We start from the raw sequence: 15,983 nt of genomic DNA on the forward strand, positions 1-15,983 counted from the left end.
TTCATTGTGTCGCCATCAGTTTTAAGGGAAAAACAGATGCCGGTAATAACATTAAATGTGTTGCAGAGTCAGAAGATGATATTGAAAATTGGACCATAAAATAATGGATTGAGGGAAGTGGATGAAGTGCTTGTAAAGCTGCTAACTGGACATGTACTACGCAGTGGGGCATCAACACACTCGAATCAGAATCAGAATCAACTAGTTTTAAAATCACCCGCATATGCCGTGACATTTGTGACTTTCTGATAGAAGTACAATGCAACATATAATAGAAATGAATCAACATTGTTAATTATAGTAACTATATGTCCATTAAATATGTAAATTCAGTAGTGGTGCAAAAAATAGAAATTAAAAAAAGTGAGGAAGTGTTCATGGGTTCAATATCCATTTAGAAATCGGATGACATAGGGGAAGAAGTTGTTCCTGAAGCACTGTGTGTGTGCCTTCTCATTTCTGTACTTCATCCCGATCGAAGCAATCAGAACAAAGCATGACCTCAGTGCTTGGGATACCTCCCAGCTGCTTAAGCACATGTATCCCACTGTCTCACTGCCAGGACAGTGAGCAGTGACAGGAGTGGCTGACGGAACAAAGAGCCTTCATACAATACCTGAGCCTGAACCCCTAAGCTTGAACCCCACACAGGTAGTACACACGTTTCTTCCTAATGTGCTTCTTCCCTCCTCTAGTCTGTAAGTCACCCTTGCGAGTAGCAGATGCTTAACCTACCCCACCCCCTCCACCATGGGAGCATATCCCCAAAAAAGGGCGAGAGCATGGTCTCCGTCGTCCATCCATCCTGATTGGTTCATCCTCATTCAATCAGTTTTCTGGTGCCCCTCCTTATTTACAATCAAATTCCAGACTTACTACCCCATTAAACATTTAACGACCATGCAGGAAGAGTTCAGTTTGATTTTAGAACAGGTTAAAAGTGAGCAAAGGTATGCAAGTCTCCAAAATGGTGAAAGCCTGTTTTTATTGACATGCCTGTCGTTATTGGTTGGAGAAGGTCAACAGCAGCTCCATGAACCATTGCCGTTTGCACTTGGAATACAATTGTGCAATTCCGATCACCCTAAGGTGACTTTCAAAATGTACAGGAAAATTTACCAGGATGCTGCCTGTCCCAAGGTTTATAAACAGAGTTTAGAGTTTCAACAATCATGGGCTTTTATTGGTATGTTCGGGGCTGAGGGGAATCTTGATAAAACTCGATAAAATTATGGGGAAATTATCATGTAGACCGGGGTTGCCAACTATTTTTTTCTTAACAGCCAAAACCATTAACCAAGGAGTCTGTGACCATGCGGGGGATGGGAGGGAGAGTTCAAGGAGATGAGTGAGGCAAGTTTTTCTGTCGATTTTCCCCGGTAATCAGTATCATCCTGTAACCCAAGACTATCCTACCGATGGACACGGCCACCATATTTTATGTTATCTGCAATCTGTATAGATTAGTTCCCATTGTCATAAAGTTATCTGAAAATATTTGTGCAGTATTCTTTGTCTTCAGTACATTGACTATCACAACATAGATAAATGAGAATAATATCACACTGAAGTAAAATGGGAACATATGCCGTGTATCAACAGATGCAGAAACAATTACTGAAACAGATAAGAATATCATGAATGCATCTGTCCTTGCATAACATCATTGACAAATTACAGGTGTTTCCATTCTGAAAAGGCCAATGTACTTAAAGAAAAAATCCTACAAAAAGTAAAGGATACAGCCTAATCCATCAGCAATAAAGGCCTCCCAGCTACTCCGCACATCTACATGAAGTGCTATGGCAGGAAAGCTGTCGCTATCAACAGGAACACCTAACATCAAGGACAGGTTCAGAAACAGTTACCACCCTTCAACCATCAGGCTCTTGCACCAAAGGGGATAACTTCACTCAACTTCACCTACCCTATCAGTGAAATGTTTCCTGAACCAATGGATTCACTTTCAAGAGCTCTTCATCTCATGTTTTCAATATTCAGCATGTTTTTATTTATTATGATCATCTCTTCATTTTGTATTTACACAGTTTGTTGTCTTCTGCACTCTGGTGAACACCTTAGTTGGGTGGTCTTTCATTGATTTGGTTATGATTGTTATTCTATTGATATGCAAGAAAGTAAATCTCAGGACTGTTTATGGTAACATATATGTGGTTTAATAATAGAATTAACTTTAAAATTGGAAAAGAATAACTTGTTTATCAATAAGATGTAGGAAATGCAGAAGAAAGACTGTATGGATAATTATGCATTTTTTACTTAAATTACCCCACTGTCCCAGATTCCCCACCACCGTCCCCACCCCATCAATACATTGAATAGAGTAATACATTCATGACCATAATCCAGTATCTTCTGTATCAACTCTTTTCCATCTTCCTGCTTTCTCTGTTCTGTTTATCTTCTGTACTTGGACAGGACGTACTTACAGGGGGTCTGCTCTATCAGCATCTCACGTATCTGTGGATCAGGGCAATTGATAATGAGGAATGGGTGACGAAACATGGTTAATTTGCACTCGTAGGCTCATGACTCCCAGCCAGACAGCAGAGAGCTTTCCTCCACTCACCATCATCCACAGAAATCCATTACTTAACACCAAGAGAATCCCCTTCCTTCACACCAAGAACCACACCCCCAAAACACTGCGAGACTTAATCACTTCCAAATCAGATTATTCATGTTCCTCATTAATCACCAACCAACTTTTCCCTCACCAGAGCAAATCACCTTCCAAAACACTAGAGAACACCCCTCCCTCATGGTTCATGGAAATCTCCCTGTGTGTACACCAGGGGAATCAACTTACACATCACACCAAGGAATCCTGTTTTCCAAACCTGTGAAGATCCCTCACTCTGTATACAAGACTATCTTTTCCTCTGTAATCAGACACAAATCTTTGTTGGAACAAACCAACTCACACAAATAGTACCTAAAATAATTCACTAAATTAATCACAGTCTGTCAGTGCAGGGATTACACTCGTGTGATGTAATGCCTTGTTCAAAATCTTTATTTTTAAATCTGTTGAAATCTGTCACTTTGGAGTGGCTAAGTGGTATTTCAAATATCAGACTTAACATTTTATTCACAGAGATCGTCTGTAGCGTCCAGCGTCAAATCACTCGATGGAGAAAATGTCTGAAATGTGGGTTAGGTACGGCAATGTGCAGAAAATATTGTACACGGTCATTGCCATCACTGGAGTTCTTTGTGAGTGAGCAGAGCAAGTCATATTTGGAGTGTCCATTTGTTAGATGGAGCAAACCTGTTCATAACCATTTTAAAAACTAGATATAACTCCTTCCTACAAAATAAGCCTTCCCATTTCCCTTGACTGGGGAGAAAACAGATCTCCATCTCAAACCAGTTATTCAGGAAAAAACAAGGGAGTATTTCCTACTCCCTTAATATAGGATATTCCATAAGCCCCCCAAGACAGGGAAATTCATTTTCCTACATCAGACTGCCTTTCTCATTGCAATGTATTCCAGTCTCTCAAATAGAGCCATACATTCCTTGTCTTCCCCATACATTCCTGTTTCCCTTACACTTTCAACAAAGGTCCTTTGAGATGAAGCATTAAGTCTGGTTGTCCTTCCCAGTGCTGCCTGTTCTGAAGGGCGTTTCCAGTTTCGTTTTGTGTGCATTCTTCACCCTTATTTCTACACCACAGGAAATCCAAAAATTCAAATAGGTGGAATTCCCATCAATAGCATTTCCAAATCTAGTAGAACTGTAATTTCCTTTACACAAACTGGGAGATAATTGTCCCTCCAAAATTGAGGGAAACACTTCAACTAGTACCATGGATAACCTACTCTACAAATCAGGGGAACCTGATCTGCTCAAAGTGAAGGGAAAACCATGCTATCAAACACCAGAAAAGTTAAAAAGTGGTCACCACCACCAAACTATGGCAACCGGAGCTGAGTCGAGATGTCATTGGCGGAAATGTGAAGGGAAACTCTACGGTATCAGGGAATGAGGAAGCAGGGCTGACACTGGAATGGAAAACTCTGAAAATGTGGGAAGGTTAACCACAATAATGGAGAACTGAAGTAATATTGATTGTGGAAGGCAAATAATGTTAATTACTATAGGAAATTAAGAGCAACATCTGTTCCTCAGAGGAGAGCAGGCAGCATTCTGAGAAGCATTGAGGTCCACTGGTCACCAGGCATTCTCTGCAATTGGCAGAATGAAGCAACAACTGGTTCAACAATAACTTCGAGAGAATGCAAAGGCTAAACGGATAATCATACAATTTCAGCTTATATTTCTCACCATCATCCCAAATTTCCTGCCACAGTACCATATCATCAGCAACAGCTCCCACTGTCCAGTGATACATTGAATGATCGTAATTCAGGATCCAGAGTATCAATTCTTTCCCTTCTGTTATGTATAAACCTTTGCACTTGGACAAGACATACCTACTCTCTCGGCGTCTAACCTATTGACGAGGACAGTCGATGGTGAGGAACAGATGAAGAAACAGAGTCAGACAGCACTATGTGGGGATGATAACTCAGACCAGGACACCTCTCACACCTCCCCCCATCACCCACAGGCTCTGTCACCCAACATCGAGAAATTGCTTCTCCTTCACACCAGGAGCCACATCCACTGTACCCTGGCAGAAATCCATTCCTTCTGAATCGGACTGATCACATTTGTCATCGATCAATATACAAATCTACCCCTACCAGGGGAAATCCACATCCACTGTACCCTGGCAGAAATCCATCCCTTCTGAATCGGACTGATCACATTCCTCATCAATCAATATACAAATCTACCCCTACCAGGGGAAATCCACATCCACTGTACCCTGGCAGAAATCCATTCCTTCTGAATCGGACTGATCACATTCCTCATCAATCAATATACAAATCTACCCCTACCAGGGAAAATCCACATCCACTGTACCCTGGCAGAAATCCATTCCTTCTGAATCGGACTGATCACATTCCTCATCAATCAATATACAAATCCACCCCTACCAGGGGAAACCCCTTCCCACTAAAGGACACCCTTTGCTGAGGATTTATGGAAATCTCCGTGTGTGGACACCAGGAGAACGACTTTTCCTGTCACACCCCGGCATCTCTTCTTCCAAAACATTGAAGGCCCCACACTCGACACATGCAGGAGATTTCCCCTCCTCCAAAAGCGTGACAGCTTCTGCTCCATATTAGGGGTAATGCCATCCTCTTAAATAAGGATTACGTTGTCCTTTAACTGGACAGAAGAAAATTTCCATTTCAGTCCTCATATTCGAACCCTTGCCCCTTCTTCCTCAAATGGAATGCTACCTCCAACCAAAGAAACTAGGGAATACCTTTCACCTCCCTCAATCTAGATCAAGGGTCCCCAACCTGTGGTCCATTGATCCCTTGATTAATGCTGTGACTTCATTTTATATTAAAAAAAAAAGACTGGGAACTCTTGATTGAGATGATTCCACTCACCATCATCATCATACCTGTTCATGGCCATGATTGTTTAACGGTTCAGTACATGAGAATGCATACAGTATACAAAATGAAATTCTTACTCTTCACAAACATCCACAAAATGGAAAAAAAAACAAAGAAAGAAAATTTCAGACCCCCAAAACAGCCCTCCCCATCCCATGTATAATCATCATGATGTAAAAATCATGAACAGTAGCCCCACCTGCTCCACCTACCTGCTTCAGCAAAAGCATCTCCCCCAGCCCCCACCAACCACCAGGTAAGTAATAACAACTTATTCTACAGAAAGGCTTTGCTATTGACTTCTTCTGGGCAGTATCAATGAACTTCACATTTTGTCTGCCTGGGGTTGAATAATCAGGATTTATGATCTGCACCAGCTGCTCATTCACCACTTTCTCCCATGGTTTCACGTGACTCTAATCTGGGGCTTATCCAAAGGTGACCTGCAGGCCACCAGACGGAAGGAGCACCCTAACACCTCATGTGGCAGAGACGCATCACCAAATCGCCACCCAAACATGATTGCACTAAACCTCTCAGACCAGTTAATTCCCTTTCTCCACAACAGAAATCTCAGTGGTATCTGGGAATGAAGGAGTAAGGCTGATGGGGGAAATTCAAACTATGAAAAGGTGGGACATTCAATCTGTGTTGATGGGGAGATTAAGTAACTTTGATTGTGGTTGGGAGACAATGTTAATTACAAATGGCAAACTGGGAGCAGCAACTGTTCCTCACAGAGGATGGATATCCACCATTCAATGAGAAACAGTGGTCACTGGGAAAGGGAGGGGAAAATTCAGGCTTACTGGGATGGGGAGCTACAACCACAGCTACATTAGTCAGAATCTTCGAACCAGAATCAATGTGGAATAAACCTCTCACCTGATGGAGATACTCCTTGGAGTTTTCCAGGTTGCTCTGTCCAACATATAAAACTAGGGCCGTGTTAATCATCTTTTCACACTCCTCCTTTGTTGGGAGTTCATTGACTGGAAGATTAACGCAGTTTTGAGTTACATTTCCACCTGGCCTGACCCAGAGGCAGCAACACCCAGAGTATGGGGGATTGTGAAGGTGGGATTGGAAATCACATTGCCAGAGAATGCAGCACATCATGATCTGCACTGAAATGTAAAGGAGGCTCAGCAGGGAAAGAAGGTTGAGTGGGCGGGGATGGATGAGAAGGGGTAAAGGCAGGTGACAGGGAGGGGTCTCATTTGAGTCTAATTTTGGATACAACTAATGGGATTAACTGATCTTCACAAATAAGATGTACGGACTGCCACAGAAAGGCAGTCTGGTGCAGTGTGAAGTGTTTGGAATGAGGTGTGGGGCATACAGCAAGAAGATATAGAGATCATCAAAGAACAAGAGTGCGGGTGGAGCATAGAAGCTATGGGCTGAGGAAATATAAGTAGAGTCTATGCTGTGATATTTACACAAGGAATAACATAGTTTCAGAGAAGTTCCTCCAACAATGTGCAAATATGGTATTTCTTCCTGTATCCTGTGGGTAGATCACACATGATGTCACTGGGCACCAAATCTGACTGAGGGCCCTCCAGCAGACCAACTTGCATTAACCCCCCGCCACCCCAACAGACACACACAGACACATGCACACACACAATACCTGAGCAAGTTTCTTTCTCTTGGGAAGAGGATGTTTCTTGGATGGGTCCTGTAGTTGTTGACATGCTGTGTCCTTTACCTTTGGAAGTCAGCAGATGTAGACAATAAAATAAAAAAGGAACATAACAGTTTGACAGACTACAATCACTAAAATATAGCGTCAGGGTGAGATAGGAGTTGGGGGAATGCATGCTTTCCAACTGCGGTGGAATCTTTAAGACTCTATGGCATTTACTCTTGCACGACCAGATTGCTCTCCTAAACAACTGTCACTGCTTTCAGCATGAAACAGAATGAACCTCCAGGAAGTCCAGACCATTGCTTTGAGTGATCTCAGACGATGCTGAAATGTGGCCAAGGAGGGAAATGAAAACCTGATGTCATTCACCTCTACAATTCAACCATAAGACCCAGGAACAGAATTAGGCCATTCGCCCCTTTGAATCTGCTCTGCTATTCCATCATGGCTGATCCTAGATCCCACTCAACCCTGTACAGCTGCCTTCTTGCTATAATCTTTGCTGCCCTTACTGATGAGGAAACTATCAATTTTCACTTTAAGTATACCCATGGTCTTGGCCTACACAGCAGTCTATGGCAGAGCAGCACCACACAGATTCACTACTCTCTGGCTAAAAAAATGTCTCCTTACCTCTGCTCTAATTAAGGGTTGTCCCTCACTTTTGAGGTTGTGCCTTCTAGTTCTGGACAGCGCTACCATAGGAAACATCCTCTCCACATACATCTTTACTAGTCCTTTCAACAATTGGTAGGTTTTAATTAGATCCCTCTGCATTCTTCCAAATTCCTGTGAGTACCAAAGGCCAAAAGATGCCAGATGCTCATTATATATCAATTCCTTCATTCCCAGAGTCACCCTCTGGACCCTACACAGCAGGGTCCTGTGTAGAGTCCTCTGGACTTTCTCCAATGACAACATTTTTTTCCTGAGATACAGGGCTTAAAACTTTTGGCAATACTGTGCACTACACTGGATGTCCAGCAGGTGAATTAACCCATGAGACATTCTTGGTGAGAGAATGGGAGAGACTGATTGAACCCCACAGACACAGGATTTCGTACCTGTGGATGTATCTCCCATTGGGACAGACAATGGTTCCTGGTTGTGTCCTCCAGCTGATGATTTTCCAGCTTCTTCACTTGTGGATATCTGGGGATCTGGGATAAAACAACAGAGAGAGTTGTGGGTGTGGACTTTGAGAATAGTCATTGGGCTGGGAGAGATGTTTGTGGAGCAGAGAACTGGCTTCATGTTATCCCTCTTACCTTCACCATCTTTCCCACACAAACAATTGATATTACCCTCCTTCTGGGCGGGGATGAATTGCAGGGAAGAAATGTGGGACCCACATTTCCTTGCAGTAATCCTCACTGCTCACTCCTGAGCCCTGAGGACATCACTGTGCACATGGACAATCCCAGACCTGGTCCTTTCTTTTACTCCTGTAATCTCCACCCTGCATCTTGGCATGGGTCCCAACTCCCTTTCCTTATTCTTCTCCTCCAGGGGTAACTATTATTCTTCCTACTTATATCTGCTGAGTGGGAAATCACAGAGTGAATTTGAGATTTTTTTTGTGGATTTCACATGCCAGGTTTAAAAAGCAACAGGGGCAAGTCAGGGCTTGCCTGCCAGCAGAAGGTCACTGAGAGAGTTGGAGATGGTTGCTTGTGGACTTCATGCACCAGCTTTTAAATGTGACCGAGACCTGATAGGACATGTGTGTTGAGCAGAAAATCACCTGGATTGTTGGTGACTTTTCAAGGGTCAACAAAAAGAAACGAAGTATAAGCAGAGCAGCCATTGTTGGAGTAAGAATGGTCAGGCTTTGACTCAACAGGCAGAGGCTAAGGTTCTGAGTTGTTTGAAATCATGTAGTTGATTGCAGAACTTAAGCTTAAGATGTTAAGAGTCAAAGATATCACTATTGTAGGCAGAATGATAGCTTGGGCAGTGGAATGTTCCTCCTGTATTATATGGGATCTCTGCGTACCTTAGAGACTCCCTGAACTCTACATCTGCAGGAAGTCCAATTTGAGGTCCTGACTGAGGAGATCAAGGAAATTGAGCCAGACGTACTCTGGAACATCCTGGAGGTTGAAAACCTCTTCGATGAAACTTTCACTGAGGTGTGTGCAACCTTCAGATTGTAAAATGTTGATCAGTTGGAGATCTATGGGGAGTAAGCAGTTAGTTCAAGTTTCCCCGTGGCTGTGCCATACAGCAGCAAGTATACCCCTGTGGATACTGCTGGGGGGATGACCTATCAAAGCACAGTCACATCTACCAGGTCGTGGCAATGTGGCCGATTCTAAGGCTCAGAGGGAAAGGGTAAATTCAAGTTGAGCGATGTTGGTAGGATACTCAATAGTTCAGGGACTGACAGCAGATTCTTTGGCAACAGGATCGTCTGTTGGCTTCCAGGTGCTAGGATCAAGGATGTCTCAGAGAGACTGCAAAATATTTTCAGGAGGGAGGGTGAGCAGTCAGAAAGTGGGAAGGGGGCCTGCGCTGAGAGTATAGGGAATTATGGAAGAGGATGAAGAGCAAGGCAGTAATCTCTGGATAACTCCCAGTGTCACATATCTCCCATTCACAAAGCAGGAACTGGATGATGGTAGCAATGCATGAGTGGATGAGGGTAAATAACCCTTACGTGGTACTGTTCATGATATGAAAGAATTTACCCTACAGTTTCAGAAGGAGAATGAAGTCGGATGCATCCATATTTCAGCAGAGTAAAGGGAATTACAGAAGCATGAGACAGGAGGTGGTGAAAGTTGATTGGAAGGGGATAGTAGCAGAGAGAGAATTTAGAAAAAGAATTGCAAGAGTTTCTCGAGGCACTTTTGAAGGTGAAGATAGATACATCTCAAAGATGAAGTAGTACTCTCAAGGGAGGGCGAGACGACTGTGGGTGACAAGGGAAGTCAAAGATGCATTGAAGGAAAAGAGAGGGCATATAACGTAGCAACGATTAGTGGAAAGTTAGATGATTAGGACACTTTGAAAACAAACAAGAAGGCAGCTAAAAAAAACATAAGAGAAAAGCTGAAATATGAAGGAAAGCTATTCAATAATATAAACGAAGATCCCAGAAGTTTCAGCTGTATAAACAGGAAACAAGAAATAAGGGCTGGTATCAGAATGCTGGAAACTGACACTGGGAGGTAGTAACGTGGGACAAAGAAATTATTCTGTGTCAGTCTTCACTGTGGAAGACAGAGGCAGTATGCCACAAATTTGAGAGTGTCGGGTGAAGGAGGTGCTTGGAGAGAAAATGTCTGAAGGTAGAAAATTCACCTGATCCAGAGGAACTACACCCCAAGGGGTCTGAAGGAGGCAGCCTAAAGGATTGTGCGAACATTAGTAATGATCTTTTAAACATCTGACTTGAATGTCCATTTAGTACAGAGATGAGCGTCACAGGAGCGTAGTGGTGAGCTCTACAATATTACAGCACGGAGCATTCTGGAGTTTGGCGATCAACCCTGGTGCCATTCTGTTAGGAGTTTTTGTGTGCTCCCTGTGAAATGTGTGGGTTTTCCCTGGGTGCACAGGATTCATTCCACAGTCAAAAGACATGCCGGGTAGGTTAATTGGTCACTGTAAATTGTCCTGTGATTAGTTTAGGAATAATCAGGTTTGTCGGTATTGGCTGAGACATCAAGGCTCAAAGTGCTGAAAGGGCTTCCTCCGCTCAGTATCACTAAATAAATGAATAACATAAAATAAGGAGGATTTTCTTCAACCAGCGGGTGGGTGTTTCTGTGAAACTCGTTGCCATGGACAGCTGTGGAAGTCACGTCATTGAGTATAGTTGAAGAGGTGGCTGATAGACTCTTGTTTATTCCAGTGTCAGAGGTTATGGGGAGAAGGCAGGGAATGGAGTTGAGAGCCTTAATGGAATGGGGCACACATGATGGGTCAAATGGCCTAATTCTGCTCTTATACGACCATTTGAGCAGAATTAGGCCATTTGGCCCATCAATTCTGTTCCATTTCATCATGTCTGATATATTTCACGCTCAGCTACAAACTTCTGTCTTCATGCCCTGATGAACCATTACCTTAACTATACCCAATCACTTGACGTCCTAAGCCACCCATGATAAAAAACCTCACAGATTTACCATTCTCTGCTGAAAACAAATCCTCTTCAATATGGTCTAAGTGGAAATCTCTTTATTCTGAGGCTGCGTCCTCTGTTCTAAGACTCCCCCATCAAAAGAAACATCCTCTCCACATCCACTCTTTCGAGGCCTTTCAAAATTCGATAGGTTTCAATGAGATTCCCCCCTCATTCTTCTAAATTCCAGTGGATACATTCCCAGATGCTTTATGGTTTTATGGACATGACAGGCAATTACTCAGCCATCAGTCCATCAATGTGAATCTGAAGACTTGAATAAATACAGCATCTTTGTGTAAGTAAGACTGACAGAGAAAATCTCCCTGAAAAGATATATTGATGCAAAACCACCATCTCACTGAGAATGATGAGAACCGGCCGGGTTACTTAAGTGACCCTGAATGTTAAACAGCATCAGATGCATGTTCAGATTAATAATAATAGCACATTTACCTATGAGCTCTGGTGAGGAAACACAGCTACCACCTCTACAGAGCTTTAAAAATTCAAAGTTATTTAATACTAGACTGGCTTCCAATGAGCTTCAGTGCAGTTTGAAGAGGTATCCTATGTTTCTTTGCAAGAATGGATATTTCCTCAAATACGGAAAATACAGTTTGCCAGATCGTTCACCTGTTGCATATTATGCTGACCTTCAGTCAGGGCATTGACCAAAGGAGGTGACAAATTATTCTGTAGTGCTATGAGATGATGATGAGGCTGCACTCGGAATAACAGGCTCACAGCTTTGTTCATCCTGTTTTCGGAAAGATGTCACCAAACGAGAAACGTAGAAATACAGAAAACCTACAGCACAATACAGGCCCTTTGGCCCACAAGCTATGACGAACATGTCTTTACCTGAGAAATTACCTAGAGTTACCCATAGCCCTCTATTTTTCTGAGCTCCATATACCTGTCCAGGAGTCTCTTAAAAGACCCCATCGTATCCACCTCCACCACTGTTGCCGTCAGCCCAGTCCATGCACTCACAGAAAGACTGTGTAAAATATTCACAAGACATTTGCCTGGATTTCAGTATCAAAGTTATAAAGAGAGGTTGTGTAACCTGGGACATTATTCACTTCATCCCACAGACCAGTCCACAGCTTCACCACAGAGACTTGGGTGAGACTCCATTTCTAAAGCAGCTCCCAGTGACAAATGTACTTGTGATGTCTCTGGGATTGTGGACAAAGTCATGCTCTGTACCCTACTGTTCCCGAGAGAGGGAAAGCGTTTTAAATCAAGGACACATGGTGAGTGTAGGAGAGGATGTATTGTGCTAGTTTGAGATGGGAGGAGACAGCAGTAATCACCACAACCAGCCTTCCATCGTACCAACACATGTCCATCACGCCCAGACATTAAGGTTAGACAACACTCATCCAACCAACAGTCTCTGCAGACCTTTTCTTCCTCCCCTGAGATATCCTAAGTCATCCCAAACGAATCTCCTCCACCTTTCTACCAGATGGCTCAAAGCCTCTGATAATGTCTCCATTCCCAATCTAAGTCACATCTTCTGAATACGTAAGACACACCAGATCAAGTGTCTAGGATGCAACATCCAGGGATACTCAGATCTGAACCTATATGTTGCAGCCCCTCAATTATCTCAAACATCTGAATATTCATATCACTTCATGTTTATCACAGCACATTACCTTCTATTCTACCCATATACCAAACCAAATGGCCTCCAAACAGTCACTGCACAGGATGCCTAGATACTTTTGTCCACTCCAATTGATCTAGACAACCATGCAACACTTTTTCTTGGTTCCACACCCCTCTCACTCGGTCTGTCCCATACACATCACCCATTCCCCTCAGGAATGCCATCACCTATCCCCCTCGGCCACTCAATCATCCATCCCTCTCTGCCACTCCGTCATCCATCTCCCCTCATTTAGTTGCGTGATGCTGGTGGAATCCATTGAATGTTAATTGCAGAGGAGTCTCTGTAAAACACATCCCCACAACTGATACCTGAGCTTGTATCTGGGTCCTTGATCGTGGACAAATCATCGCTTAGCTCAGGAGTTGTCCCCTCAGTTTGTGGAGTTGGTTCAGAGGCTGGATCTGCAATAAAAAGGAGCACATGTTGGGAACAGAGGAACAGACAATTGATCACCCAGTTGGGACTCCAACATCTACTCAATCACTGAAGGCAGAATAACTGGCCTATATATTCCCTCCTTCTGTCTCTCTACCTTCTTGAAGAGTTGAAATACATTTGTAGTTTTACAGCCATCTGGAACCATTCCAGAATCTAGTGATTCTTGAAAGATCATTACTAATCCCCCCACAATCTCTTCATCCTGCTCTTCCATAACTCTGGACGTACACCATCTCATTCATCTGTCTCTTCTGCATCAGACTTTTCAGTTTTCCAAGAACCTCCTCTCTAGTGATGCTAACACAGTTCAGTCAAATCTACACCATTGTGATTTGCAGGAGACCCCATTTCTACAACCGCTACCACTGACAAATGTGCCTGCAGACGGTGATGCAATTGTGGACAAGGTCATGTTCTGTAATTTACTGTTCTCAAGAGACCCTGAATATGTTTTAAATCAGGGGCACATGGTGAGTGTTGCAGAGAGAGCATTGTGCTAGCTTGTGATAGAATGAGACAACAGGAAACACCACAACCAGACTTCCAACATACCAACAAAGGTACATCACACCCAATCATGTAAGGTTATACAGCACGCACCCAACCACCACACTCAGCATTTCACATCCTCCTCCCATGAGAGGTCCCGGGTCATCCTAACCAAATCACCTCCATCTTTCGATCAGATGGCTAGAATGCTCTTTGTCAATTTCTGCAGTCCCACACTCTCATTCCTTGCCAATTAGTCATTCCTTCCAGAACAATTCCAGAGTATGTAGCGTCCAGGGATACTGAGATCTGACTCTGTATGCTATAGTCACTCAGTTATCTACAGCACCTTTAGGTTGATTTCAAATCATATTATCTCAACAACCGAGCTTCTGTGCATCCCACTCACCTGTGTGCCAAGCACAGTGACCTCCACGACCCCCCCGCAGCTCAGGGCAAACCCCAAGCCCATCCCGATTGGTCAGACCCATCATGCAATACACTTTTACTTGCTCCCTCAACACTCTTCCCTTGGTCTCTCCCACACCGTTTGAGCCACCCCACGCCCCTCTGTCCTTGGTCCATCTGTCATCCATCTCCCACAGCCCGTCCATCACCCATCTCCCACAGTGACTCTATCACCAATCTCCCTCGATCTCTCCATCTCCCATCTCCCCTCAGTCAGTCACTTGATTCTGGCTAAATCCATTGGATGATAATTTCAGAGTGATGTCTGTGTAAAACATGTCCCCACAACAGATACCTGAGCTTGTATCCTGGTCCGTGATTGTGGACGAATCATCACTTGGCTCAGGACTTGTCCACTCGGTTTGTGGAGTTGGTACAGATGTTGGATCTGTAATAAACACAGGGGTAAACGGTGGGAACTAAGGAACAGACAATAGACCGCCGGTTTGGACTCCAACATTTTCCTTACCACTGAGATTAGAATAACAGACCTATTGTTTCCTTCTTTCTGCCTTGCTATCTTCTTCAAGAGTGGAGTGACATCTGTAATTTTCTTTTTTTCCAGAAACGTATAGAATCTAGTGATTCTTGAAAGATCATGACTAATCCCTCTACAGTCTCTTCAGCCACCTCTTCCAGAACTCTGGGTCTGGTCCAGGTGATCTATATACATTCAGACCTTTTTGTTTCCCAAGCACCTCCTCTCTTGTTATGGAAACACAAACATTCAAATTTCCACCACAGAGACATGGGACAGCCTCAACTTCTACCACCCCTACCACTGACAATGTGCTTGTAGATGGATATGGGATTGTGGACGAAGACATTCTCTGTACCCTACTTTTCCCAAGAGACGCTGAATGTGTTTTATATCAGGAACACATGTTGGAGAGGAAGTAGTGAGTCGATTTGTGATGGGAAAACCTACAGGAATCACCAAAATTCGCATTCCATCATACGATCACAGGCCCATCATTCTCCACAATGTAAGGTTATACAGTACTCACTCAAACACCAGTCACTGCAATCCGCATCCTCCTCGCATCAGAGGTCCATTCAGCTGACTAAGTCGTCCATAACAAAACACCTCCATCCTTCTACCAGATGGATCTTTGACAATTTCCTCCATCCGCTCCACTCTGAGTCAATCCGTCCTTGTACGTCAGACACTCCAGAACAATTCTCTAAGATGTAATATCCAGGGATACTGGGATCTGACCCTGTATGCTACGGTCACTTAATTAACCCAGCATTTGTACATTCATTTCAGTTCATGTTTATCACAATGCATGACCTTCTGTTCATCCCGCAGTTCCACGTACCAGTCCCAGTGGCCTCCTGAACACCCACTGCTCGGAAAACCCAGATACTTGTGTCCATTCCAATTGGTCAGACCCGTCATGCAACACTCTTTCACTTGATTCCACACCACTCTCCCTCGGTCGCTCTCACACATTCTCGGCCTTCCCAAACCCCTCTGCCTTCAGCATCTCCATCACCTATCTCCCTCAGCAACACGTTCACCCACCTCCTTCAGTAACCCTGACACCCATCTCCCTCAGCAACTCATTCACCCACCTCCTTCAGTAACCCTGACACACATCTCCC

At 43.6% G+C, this 15,983-nt stretch overlaps 2 protein-coding genes across 3 annotated transcripts in view; one reads left to right on the top strand and one right to left on the bottom strand.

The window, feature by feature from the left end:
• LOC134341616 (zinc finger protein 239-like) overlaps window positions 1–15,983 on the top strand; it is a 618,489-nt gene that overhangs the window by 322,454 nt on the left and 280,052 nt on the right. The gene's annotated exons all lie outside the window — the stretch shown is intronic.
• Window positions 1,820–15,983, bottom strand: part of LOC134341537 (cell surface glycoprotein 1-like) — a 97,984-nt gene continuing 83,820 nt past the window's right edge. Inside the window, exons 28-33 of the mRNA XM_063039404.1 lie at window positions 14,671–14,763; window positions 13,289–13,381; window positions 8,226–8,321; window positions 7,144–7,221; window positions 6,393–6,499; window positions 1,820–2,481 (exon numbers count right to left, since the gene is read on the bottom strand). Of these exons, the coding sequence (XP_062895474.1) occupies window positions 2,419–2,481; window positions 6,393–6,499; window positions 7,144–7,221; window positions 8,226–8,321; window positions 13,289–13,381; window positions 14,671–14,763 (530 nt within the window). The 3' untranslated portion in view covers window positions 1,820–2,418. The remainder of the gene's footprint in view (window positions 2,482–6,392; window positions 6,500–7,143; window positions 7,222–8,225; window positions 8,322–13,288; window positions 13,382–14,670; window positions 14,764–15,983) is intronic.

Source organism: Mobula hypostoma, unplaced genomic scaffold (genome assembly GCF_963921235.1).
Source record: "Mobula hypostoma unplaced genomic scaffold, sMobHyp1.1 scaffold_36, whole genome shotgun sequence".
In the NCBI taxonomy this organism is placed as follows: Eukaryota; Metazoa; Chordata; class Chondrichthyes; order Myliobatiformes; family Myliobatidae; genus Mobula; species Mobula hypostoma.